A 12,706-nucleotide genomic window follows, 5' to 3' on the forward strand; every position below is an offset into this window, starting at 1 on the left:
CATAACATCTTTTAAACCACAGTCTATCTATAGAGATAGACATTCTTAATAAACTAATTTCTGTGCCCAGTGTTCAAAAGTATCATTCAATATGTCTAATGTTAAAATAATTTGATTTACTCTGTATTTATAAGTTAGGTGTGAGAAGTCTCCTACATTGCTTGTAATCTTTAGTTCCTTCTAGTTCCCTCTAGTGCCCAATTTTAAAAGACTTTTTAAAAAAGAATTTAAAACAAAAACATTTTCCTGTGGTAAGGATTCTTTCTAATTATTTCCATAATCTAGATAGATAGATAGATAGATAGATAGATAGATAGATAGATAGATAGTGGATAGACAGATAGATAATAGATTGATTTAGAATTTGATAAAGGGTAGAGGATCAGAGTTCTCCATCCTAATCTACAATTAAAAGTAAATTGAATATTAGATGTACAATTATATTTAAATATTATTATTATTTTTTTGATTATTTGGTTCTCTTATCTTTCTTTGGAAAGTAAATACCCCATAAATTTATCATGTCCTTCTTTGTTTTATTTTCCAGGTGAAAAAATTGATGATTTTGTCCAGGGAGTAAAGAATCAGAACATTCTGATGGATGTAATCTCAGGTAACAATATCAGTGACCAGCTGATTCACAATGGGGCCATACAAGTAGACATTGAAGACAAGGTAACATTGAATTCTTTCCCTCTTTTTGGAAAATGAAACAATGGATTTAATGGAATTGACTGAAGAGGTTATAACTGCCTTTTGGAAGTATATTTTTAATTATATATTAAATATAATTAATACATATTTAATTATTTAATTAATATAATTTAATTATATTTAGGGCCAACCATGTTTGTAGGATATCCAATTTAAAAGAAAAGGAAAAAATGATTGTTCCTTGTTTTTACAGGTAGTCCTTGACTTATGACAATAAATGAGCCTGGAATTATAGACATAAGTAGTTAGAGTCATAAGTCGAGGAATCACGTGACAAAATTCAACATTACAACCTTTCTTAATGACAGTTGTTAATCAACCACAGCAATTGCTAAGTGATTATGATAATTGTTAAGCAAATCCATTTTCCCTAAGAGTTTTTTTTTTTTTTTTGCCAGAAACTGGAAATAAATGCTAAAAACTGGCAACCCCCCCCCCCTCAAATTGCTGCAAATGTCTATAACAGTGATCCAGTTGCCGAGCTCACCAAATGTGATCATGTTACTTCAGGAGTGGGTTCTACTTACCTTTACCACAGGTTCACAACGTGATCACACGCATGTGTGTGCTTCGCTCGCATGCCTTGCTTTTGCACAGGCACAGATCACTGATGACGACATCCGGGGCGGTGGGTGGGGCCTCCTGCCGGCTTTACTACCAGTTCTTGTGAACTGGTTCAAACTGGGGGCAACCCACCATTGTGTTACCACAGGAGGATATGCAACTGTCATAACTCCAAAAACATGTTACAAGTAGCTCTGAGGAGTCTGTCGTAATTTTGACCAGTTGCTAAATGACCAGTTGTAAATCAAAGACTATCTGTAATCTAAAATGAGCACAAAGGACACTAGTGGGGCATAAACTGATTTGAAACCAAAAGGGATAAAGTATTAAATACGTTTAACATAATTGTATTAAATTTAAGTAATTTTTATCCTAGTTCTCACTCGAAAACCAGATGAAGCCCTTAGGCTATAATTGTTTTTTTATCACTTTCTTCTCTTGATTCATCTATATTCTAACTTGATGCCTTGATTCAGAAATACAGGTTCACACTTATGTGCCACACAGAAATAACTAACTGCTATCCCGTGCTTGTCAACATCATCAGCAATGCATTTTTGCACATGCTTAATTCCACTGCCCGTCTTCGAATTTGGAGTCAAATATTTTTAAAAGTAAGTATTCCAATAAGATCATAAATACGGGGGCAGAGAACCAATGGGTACATTAAAAGAATCAATGTAGATTTTAAGAAATCATTAAAATGTGGAAGAATCAATTGGTTATACTATTTTAAATTTCGTTATCAGTCGTACCTAAACTTGCCATGTAAATATATTTAGAACAATTGTTTCATTATAACATATTATCACATATAAAGCGTTTTCTTTTAAAAAATCCATTTCCAGAAAATTCAACAAGCAAGTTTTGTGTTTGATCCTTTGGACATACAAATGTTAGAAGCTTTCTTTTTAATGCCTGCTCTTCCACCTCAGTTTGCAATGATGAGCATGCAAGACTACAAGGTAAAACTAATTAAATTTATGTTAAAATATTCCACTGCATTAACAAGGTTGTACTGATTAAAAAGGAAACATCAGATCACTGTGAGGATACATTTGTGGCAGTTTATGTTTTCTTTTACAGTCCAATTGCCTATATTAACTCTGGTATATTTCTGTTTTGTAACATGGTGTTTTGTTTTGGAGGGACACAGTGGCTCAGTAGCTAAGATGCTGAGCTTGTCGATCAAAAAGTCGGCAGTTCAGTGGTTTCAATGCCAAGCGCCGCATAACGGGATGAACTCCCGTTACTTGTCCCAGCTTCTGCCAACCTAGCAGAAGCTGGGACAAGTTTGAAAGCACGTAAAAAATGCTAGTAGAAAAATAGGCACCACATTGATGGGAAGGTAACAGCGCTCCGTGCATCTTTGCTGTTTAGTCATGCTGGCCACATGACCACGGAGATGTCTTCGGACAGCACTGGCTCTTCAGCTTAGAAACAGAGATGAGCACCATCCTAGACCTGGAAACATATGTGCGAGGGAAACCTTTACCTTTACTTTATATTCTGTTTAATTAGTTTTCCTTTCTTTTGTCTTAAATCTGTTTAATCATAAAAGTCATCTGGGTAGATTTTAAAACCATTAAAAAATAAATCTGTATTCTGTGTAGCTTTTTCTCTCTACATGTAAGTGTTTAGAAATTATAATCTGTAAATGATAGTAGTAATGACCTAAAAAGGTCTGTCTGACTGATTTTGACCTCAAAACCTAATTTAACTTCTCCCTCCACTCTGCTCTCTCCCCTCCCCTCCAAATATTTATTTGTTTGTTTGTTTGTTTTGCTAGATAAAAGCTCACTCTCAACTCCGAATCTCAGGGCTTTTGCCTTCTGTATATTGGTGTGGACAAGCTCTGATAGATGTTCCTCTCCACTTTGCCCTACTTGTTTTAGCGCTATGGCCATGGTTTCTAAGATTAATTGTAACTGGTATGGAATTGAACATTTTAGATTTACTTTTGGTAAGTTTAATTATTTAAAACATTTAAAGTTTACACTTTCCCATTACGGGCATCAATAACTTACTTAATAATATGTAGCAAAAGTTCCAGTTTCAGGCTTTGAATGATAGGCTTCTATCTTAAATTATAAATAAGTATTTCAATAAATGATTGAAGAATAACAAAGAGAGGCTGCTTGAAATTGGGATAAAGGCTCTGTAATCAGCTGAATATCTCCATATTTATTCAGGTAACATCGTTATAAGACAGTCTTAGCTGATATAACCAGTGGACTTGCTGGGGTGTGATGCAGACTCAAGGTAGTGGTTAAGATACGGGACATGTCAACTATAAGATTAGCAGTTTCAGATTCAAGTACCGTGTGACTGGGTGGGCTCCTGTTCTTGCCCCAGGTTCTGCCAAACTAGCTATTCGAAAGCATGCAAATGCAAGTAGTTAAATAGGTACCACTTTGATGGGAAGCTAACAGTACTCCCGTTGTCCCTTCAGCATGTAGTCATGCCGGCCACATGATCATGGAAAATGTCTCTGGACAATGCTGGATATTTGGCTGTGAATCGGAGATGAGCACCATCCCCTAGATTTGGACATGGCTGGACAAACCTATATCTTTTTTTCCTAGCATTCTTTTATTTTGCTATTTTAATATATAATTTAAAAAAATACAAGTGTGCATTGTTTCTTCTGGCATACAAATTAATTTAAAGACTGACAGGACAAAACAAGAGGATGGTAGAACATTTGTCACACAACAAAAGCAGACCTGGATCACATCCCACCAGGCAAAAACAAATAAATTAGTCAACCTGCACATACTTAACCCATTAAATCAAAACTTTAGAAACCTCAAAGTAGGTTAAAGAAATATGTGATGTGCTGAATTTTATATAAACTTCTAAGTTTATACTCATTTACTGTTGGAGCTATCTCTAGAATCAAGCAATGCAAAACAACATGCTTCAGCATCCTTTTTCTACATTTGTTCTGCCCCAGCTACGGACCCCAAAGAACGCAGCACACACAAAGTCCATACAAACCTTAATTTACTAATTAAAGACTACTAATGAGCTTTCTTAGTAGTTGTTCGAACACAAGTACAATAAATCAGTCTTTTCTGAACAAGGGCTGTTAATTTAATTTCATTAACAGCTGACAAGAATTCAAAGAATAATATCTCAGTTCTGAGGCACAGTATTTCAGATAACCATAATCTTACTGTGGTTGGCAGAATGCCCAGAAGCAATTTGCAGGAAAATTGATAAGAGAGAAACAAGAGCCAAATCAAACGTTTTCTGTAATCAAGACGCAAAGGAATTTGAACGAAGTTGTTTCCTGCAAATTGCATCAGTCGTTGTCCTTCCTTAAATAGGCTATGGTAGTGGCCAATTAGCCCCAAGCCTTACTCTTGAGGAGACCTCCTCTTGAGGAGCCACTCCTCCCTTTTTGCAGCTCTGTGCGCTTGTGCATTGAGAAGAGGCTCCTCCTCTTCTTCCTCTTCACTTATGGGAGCTTCTGGACGTTCTGAAGGCCCTGGCTGAATCCCTGCCTCTGGCACCACATCTTCTCCAGCCTCCTCATTGTCTGACTCGAGTGCCAACTGCACAGGCTGCTGGCGCAGCACCACACCAGCCTCCTCGCTGTCAGAATCAGCTACTAACTGCACAGGCCACTGACAGGCCACAACAACATTATAGCGTTGATCGCATATGTGAAATAGTTCTTAATAACCCTTGGCACAAATGCTATGCATTCTGACAGAACGAATATATATAGGACATATTTATAATATAGTAAATCCACATTTTTGGAGGGAAGGGTTGTCCAATAAAGGGAACTGTCCATGAAATCCAAATGGAATTTTTATACATGTGAAATATAAAGCTTATGAATAGATTTTGTGGATTGCATCTGAAGTCTGCTAAACTGAGGTCCTTAAATCAAATGTTTAATATAATATGCTTTTGTAAGTGTTACTATTTAAATGTTATTTATATTTAAATATTTAAAATATTGCATATATTAATATGAATAATTTATTTCTATTTTTCCAAAAAAGTAGCATACCATTAATTTAAGGCCTTATTTTTAAACAGGTGATATTTCTGCTTGGTTATAGTACCTCTATAGTCCTATTCCTATATGTAATCGCCTTCATATTTCGTAAAATTAGGCATACTGCCAGTTTTTGGTCTTTCATCTTGATATTAGTAAGTATGCGACCAAATCATTCACTTCTCTTCGCCCCCCCTCCCCCGCATGGGTGTCCTTGACTTGCAACCGTTCATTTAGTGGCTGTTCAAAGTTACAATAGCACTGAAAAAAGTGACCTATGATTGTTTTTCACACTTATGACTGTTGATCAGAATTTGGATGTTTGGCAACTGGCATATGTTTGTGTTGGTTGTAGTGCTCAGACTACCTGTCTACTGGCTGGTGGAAACAATGACAGATGTAGCAAAATGTTGCCTTGCAGTGAGATGGGTGGCAAACAGATTTAATAAATGAATGAATAAATAAAAAGATAATTGTCTAAGATAACGTTGCTATGCACTCATTATAGGCCAGGGGTATCAAACCCAAGGCCTGTGGGCCAGATCTGGGCCACCATGTGGTTAGATCCGGCCTGTGCCACCATCCTGGAAATGGCAGGGGATGGCCCACGTCACTTCGGCAAGGGCCACCCATGCGCACACTGGGATGGGGTCGGCCAGGTCTGTGCTCGTGTGCGCTTGTGCGATGATGCTCCCCCTTAATGCGAATGTTTGTGGATCTCAATTTCACTCTCTCCTAGTCTTTACGGTTGCAAAGAGACTGTTCTGATTTATTTCTGTCATCTTGTGACTTATTTTATAGATTTATGTATGCTTTACCTCAGGGGTGAAATGCTCCCTGTTCGGACCAGATCGCCTGATCTGGTAGCGATGGTGGTGGGTGGTTCGGAGAACCGGTAGCAAAAATCCCTGGGTGCCCCCCCCTCCATGCCCAGCTGAGCCGCCCAATCATCAGAGGCTTTTTTTTTTTACTTTTAAAAGCATTTTTTCTACAACTTCTTCCACGGAAAAAAATCTTTTAAAAGTAAAAAAAAGAAGCCTCTGATGATCGCGTGGCTCAGCTTGGATCTCAGAGGTTTTTCAAAGCATTTTTTTCTGCAACCTCTTCTGGGGAAGAGGTGGTTAAAAAAATGCTTTGAAAAGGCTCTGACGATCCCAGCTGTGTTCTTGATCGGCAGAGGCTTTTCAAAGCATTTTTTTTTGCATTTGCAGAAAAAATACTTAGAAAAGTTAAAAAAAAAAAGTTGGCCATGCCCACCCAGTCAGATTACCCCACCACCACCAAGCCATGCCCACAGAACTGGTAGTAACAAATTTTACATTTCACCCCTGCTTTACCTGCTATTCCAGAATGTGTATGAGAGTTGTGTACATGTTTCTTTAGGTGTTCTTTGGTTTGTTTGTTTGTTTGTTTGTTTGTTTGTTTATTTATTTATTTATTTATTTATTTATTAAATTTGTATACCTCCCTTCTCCTTTCGGACTCAGGGCGGTGAACAGCCAAAATAAAAACATTTGTACACAAAAGTTAAAATAATTATTTAAAACTAATTAAATAGAATTTGGCCCAAAATTTAAAACATATCAATTAAAATTAATATCAAATGTTAAAACCAACATGGAATCAGGCCAGCTCAGCTAGCTGAAAAAAGTAAGTTTTTAGGGCCCGACGAAAAGTCCGGAGGTCTGAGATCATTTGTATCTTTCACATTGCATCTTGAAGACTGAAATTGTCTTTACTGATCCAGTTGGACCTATTAGTGTCTAATTGGCATGTTTTGAGATGAGGCAATCTTGTATTCCCATTATCTCTCTTTACAGTAAAGCAGAGTAACTGTTAAAATAGCAGTCAGAACCTCTGAATAAGTTGTATAGCAAAGCTACTACTGTACAGTATATTGCCTTCCAGGATTCTAATGTTTTACTCCCTGTCTTTTTTTATCCTTTTCTTTTCAGTTGTAATACAGTTCTCTCCACTGGGAATCTATATGCATGCTCAACTGATTTTGATCAACATTTTATGTTAAACCTATATAACCTAGTAGTTCTATCTCTTGGCCTCTTCAGGAGCAAGAGACCAATGACTCAATGTAATTTGCAAACTTTGGAAGGTGATAGAGCAATAATTTGGACTCTCTCTAACTGCCATCTTTTGAGCAGTAGCTTTATCCCAACAACCATTGACAAATTTTCACAACTGAGGCAGTGAAATTAGCAAAGTGAAGAATTCAAACCTAGTTTTCTGCAGCAGGTTTAACTGCAGAAGCTGAAAGGAATGAAAATTGAGAGTATTTGTCAGTACAGACAAATATAAACAGGTTCAGAGACATTTCTTAGAATGCAACTTTAGCTGGGGTGTAAATTTAAGGAGTAAAGGCACAACAGACTTTATGGAAAGGGATACCTGGGTGAAGAGGTTTAGCAAGTTAAAAGCACTAATATACTTTCTTATTTCATTTTAGGTGTCTGTGATTTCATTTGCAATACTTGCAACGTCTGAATCACGTCTGATATATCTACTTGATGTTTTCATTCCTACATGTCCAACTATGGGTTTTCTATTTTCCTATTCAACGGTAAGATAAAATGCAGCACTATCTATCGGGCCTATGACAATTCACCACGGCCAACTCGCCATGACCAACTCGTCACAGCCACCTCACCACAGAATAAGACTTACACCAATATCAAAGAAATGGTGGAATAGAATCCTTAAAGAAAGGATGTAAAAGGAGGGACAGAATGAAATGTGAATGGCAAAAATTAAAATATTTTTTAATTTATTTTAAACAATTAAATAGAATTGTTACATTGTCCTGCAGTGAGTTGTCCTTTGGTGAATTGGCCATGATGAGTTGGCTGTGGCAAGTTATCCCATTTCCCTGCCTGTAAGCCTGTTCCTGTGAAAATTGGGGCAGGTTTAGGGCCTTACAGATTTCTCCATCATATTTATGGATAAAGCCATTGGATGAACAACTACTAAATTGTAGTAACTGGCCTCAAGTTCCAATCCTGAAGTCCTCATCTTTTTTCATTCTATTTCAATATATTAGCCTTTCTGCCAATTCCCTAACTACCAGGGTAGTCTAAGGAGCAATTCTTCCCTGCACTTCACAGATCCAATAAGATCAGATATGCTGCTCTGTGACCACTTCTGGCCATGAACTTTTCTTTCTTATTTCAATTCAGAAATGAGCGTTCAGACAACTCTATATACCGTGTTTCCCTGAAAATAAGACCCTGTCTTATATTTTTTTGAACCCTGAAATAAGCGTTTGGCCTTATTGCGATGCGCTCAAAAGCCCGATTGGTCTTATTATCAGGGGATGTCTTATTTTGGGGGAAATAGGGTAGTCCTTATCTGGAACCTACAGATTTGCAAACAGATTTCTGCAGTAAAAAGTAGAAAAAAATAACTTTACACAACAATAGCATTTTATGGCAAACATCTACCAGTTTACATTAGCTTCATTCATTTTCCCAACTTTGCTGCAAACCTTTGGGCTACATAAATTTGATGATTAGACATACACTCCAGTTCCATTCCTATTCACACATTTTGATGTGTGAAATGGTAGAAAGGAACGTCTTATTTAAGAAATGTAAAGGGACCTAAATTGTATCTTGGGATGCTCCTTTGCCTTTCTAGAAATCTGGTGCAGCCATCATCAAGCTCATCAGAAGTTCCTTAGGAAACTATGTCTGCATAAGAAAATGAAAGAATCCCTTGAGTCAAGTTTTTTTCCTGCTGTCTATGAAGTTTTCAGTAGAAGAGAATATTTGTAGCTCAGGATTGAGCCGTGAGGTTCTTCGTGCTCTCTGAGCTTGGTTGTTTTCTTTTTCTTCTTTTTTTTATTGAAAAAGTTTTACAAATACAATTTTCCCCCCCTTTCCCCCGCTTTTCCCTCCCTAACCTTCCCTTACCCTCCCCTCCCCCCAAGGCTTCCCCAGAATGAAATCCAATTATACATTTCTTCCTGACATTCTAATATACTATTCCCTGTAAACTATACATTTCTAGACAACATTCATCTAAAAATTATCTAATACTTCTTGGTTTAGTATTTATTCTATACATAATCTATCCCTATCCTCCACTCCCTTACATAAATCTCTTGTGACCGGTCTTTTATATATATTGATAACTTCACCATTTCTACGAGACTAGCCAGCTTCAGAGTCCATTCTTCAATAACATCCCTTTTCCAGTATAACCTAATCTATCACCATATACCCTATCAGTTTTGTTTCACCCACTTTCCCGCAGGTCCACCATATATAATTATTTATAAAATCTAAACAATCACATCAGATCCTTCTTCCAACAAAGTATTTAGTGTCTTTAGTTGCCATCTGCCCACATCATTAAAAAATACTTTTATGTATAACCCCCCCCCCGAGTGACTTTATATTTATATTCCATATAATATCTTCGCAAAGTCTTCCATCTGGATTATTAATTCCATCAGTCGTGTTAGGGTAACAACCAGATCAACTGCAAATGCCCTTGTTCCGTAGTCCTCTTGCCTCATAATTATTCCCTTCAACATACACATAATCCATCTTTCTTAAGATCTATAATAGAAAGTTCCAATTCACTCAATTACAGGCCTTCTCCTGCTTAAACACCAGCACTGCAGGGATCTGTTTATTCTTCTCAACATAGTCCAATAAGCCTATAATTTGCCTCATATTATCTTTCATATATCTGCCTTCTATAAGTCCTACATAAACATAAATCGGTTCTTAGATAACTGGCATTAATATGTTGGATAATAAGTTTACAAAAAATTTATAATCCATATTCAAAAGAAATATTGGTCTAAAACTTTCTAGTTTTGTGGAACCTGCTTTTTTTCTTGTCTTGTGGTGTCTTAAAGCTCTGGTGTTGTTGCTTTTCTGGAATTTGTTTATATGCTGTTCGAGTTGTATGCTGATCTTTAACTGTGCAGGACATTAGATCAAGATCCACAGCCACTTTAAGTGATCCAGCTAAAACCTTTGAAGGATAATCCAAGCGCGAGTCATCCAAAGAGCCCCCTGTATTTCCTTGTATTTCCATTGGTTCCACCTCCATCTGCTTCCACTGGACTTTAGTCTTTTGTTCAATTTGCTTTTCTTTATCTCCCTCCTGTATTCCTGACACTGACAATATAAGTGGAGATGTTAGGCCAATTTTAAAAACATTGTGATAAAATTCTTCCGCTTTTTCAACAGTGTTTAATCGATATCTTTCTCCTTGATACGTCAATCTTATGCCAACTGGGACGTCCCATCTGTATGGAATCTGTTGTTGCTTTAGTTCAATCACCAAGAATCCAAAATCTTTTCTGTCTTTTAACATCTTAGGCGGCAACTCTTTGTAAATCCCAATCTGCCTTCCATCCACTCGTAGGGTAGAGACAAAAGACTTTTGCAAGATGTCATTTCTTATTCTTTTATCTGTAAAATATATCACTACATCTCTGGGCAATTGCCTTTGTCTTGCTACCCAAGAATTCACTCTGTAAATCTTATCAATTTTGGATAAAACCTCTTCAGGGCTAGCCTTTAACATCACAGCCAAGGCATCAGCACAGATCCTTCTCAAATCTCTGTTATTTTCCTTTATCCCCCTCAGTCTTACAGCAAATTCCATAAATTTAAATTGCATCATCGTAACTTCATTTTCAATCTTTTGCATTTTATTATCCACATTATAGATCTTATAATCAGCTTCCTTCATTTTAGACTCTACTTCTAAATTGGTTTCTTTGATTCTTTTATCAATCTGAAGAATTATTTCTGAGAAGCCAGTCAGAATTGTGAAAAAATCTCGCTTCATCTTATCATACCTTTCTTGCACCATTTTCTTAGTTTCTTGTTGAAATTTCTCAAACTTCTGGTCCATAAGCACAATAATAAATTCCTTCAAGTCTTTAAAATCAGTGCTTAAAAACTGCTCTTGTAACTTATGAGTAGGGGAACCCCCCCATACAGCTTTGTTTTCTGGCATTAAAGCCATTCTGCCACGCAGACAGACTCTTTTTTAAGGAGGAAATCTTCTCTCCCTCCTCACCAGCACAAAATCAAGTCTCTAAGGGAGATAGAACATCAAGACAGTTTGGAAAAAAAAACTTTTTCCTTCTCCTCTAACCAGCGCTGTTATTTTAGATACTTTATAGCATACTGAAACAATCAGGCAAGTCCACTTTCGCTTTCAGTTTTTTTTTTTCCCAAGCAGCTAAAGCTGGACGCCATTTAAAGCTTCATTCTTTCTTCAGCCTTAAATCCAATCACAGGGGTAATATATATACTTGCAGTTTTAGATTCCAAATCTGGATTTCACTCTGTTTATTTTCCTTTAACTTTCACTAATTACATTGGTCGTGCCGTCTGGCTCTGCAAAAAGCAGAGTTCCCCCGTCGTCCGGAGCCTCAGCGAGCTGGAAAGGGAGCCTCATCCTGCTTCCTCCCCAGAGGCAAAAAAACAAACAAACAAACACTCTGGGAACTTCGCAGAGTTCCTCTACCTGCTCTACCTGCTCTCGCCGGCTCTCCTCACGCTTCTTCAAAGAAGCGGAGTTTTTTCGAGCCGCCTCTCAGCTGTGAAGGCGGCTCTTTATGGACGGTGGGGCTGGCGGTCATAAAAGACCATCTGGCGACAGCAGCGACCAGAACCGGAAGCCGGTTGTTTTCTTGAAGATGTTTCATTACCCAACTAGATAACAACATCAGTGCACTAGTGATGTTACCGTGTTTTCCCGAAAATAAGACCCTGTCTTATATTTTTTTGAACCCTGAAATAAGCGCTTGGCCTTATTGCCATGTGCTCAAATGCCCAATTGGCTTATTATCAGGGGATGTCTTATTTTGGGGGAAACAGGATACTTAGTTGGGAAATTATAATGCTACCTAGTTGAGTAATGTAACTGCAAGAAAACAGCTAAGCTCAGAGGGCACCAAGGACGCTACACTATGTAGTTTTCTTTGTAAGAGTACAAAAGGGGATGCCATTGCTTTTTGGTGGGAAGATTTTTTTAACTTCCCTGTTTAGTTTACAGTCTGGCATTTCCTGATGGTCTCCCATTTGCATGTTAGCTAGCCCAGTAGGTTTTCTGTCACCACGAATCTGCAGCACAATTGGCAAATAAAAACAAAAATTTCAAAACACTACCAAGCCTCATACAATCACCTTCTAAAGAACATGAACCCAAAAATTTTATCTATTGGGGACAAAGAAACTTCCAGGTCCTGGAACTGAGGAACTGGACTAGGCATAACAAGTAATCTAAGAATAAGAATAAACTTTTTAATTGTGGTTCTAATACTGTTGCTCTGTGCTTTATTCTTACTCTTATTTGTTCAGTTAATCCGTGGTAAATGCTTCATTGCCCCCAAATTATGCCACCAATGAAGATGTATACCAATAAAAC

The 12,706-nt window shown here is 37.4% G+C and overlaps 1 protein-coding gene across 1 annotated transcript in view; it reads left to right on the forward strand.

Annotated features, from left to right (window-relative positions):
- The window catches only part of LOC117662940 (ATP-binding cassette sub-family A member 10-like), a 52,099-nt gene that overhangs the window by 22,938 nt on the left and 16,455 nt on the right, over nucleotides 1-12,706 (forward strand). The window contains exons 18-23 of the mRNA XM_087885152.1: nucleotides 548-675; nucleotides 1,755-1,898; nucleotides 2,112-2,243; nucleotides 3,068-3,241; nucleotides 5,335-5,448; nucleotides 7,755-7,871. Of these exons, the coding sequence (XP_087741278.1) occupies nucleotides 548-675; nucleotides 1,755-1,898; nucleotides 2,112-2,243; nucleotides 3,068-3,241; nucleotides 5,335-5,448; nucleotides 7,755-7,871 (809 nt within the window). The remainder of the gene's footprint in view (nucleotides 1-547; nucleotides 676-1,754; nucleotides 1,899-2,111; nucleotides 2,244-3,067; nucleotides 3,242-5,334; nucleotides 5,449-7,754; nucleotides 7,872-12,706) is intronic.

The sequence above is a fragment of the Pantherophis guttatus genome, chromosome 2 (assembly GCF_059756535.1).
Source record: "Pantherophis guttatus breed Tessera chromosome 2, ASM5975653v1, whole genome shotgun sequence".
Lineage (NCBI taxonomy): Eukaryota > Metazoa > Chordata > Lepidosauria > Squamata > Colubridae > Pantherophis > Pantherophis guttatus.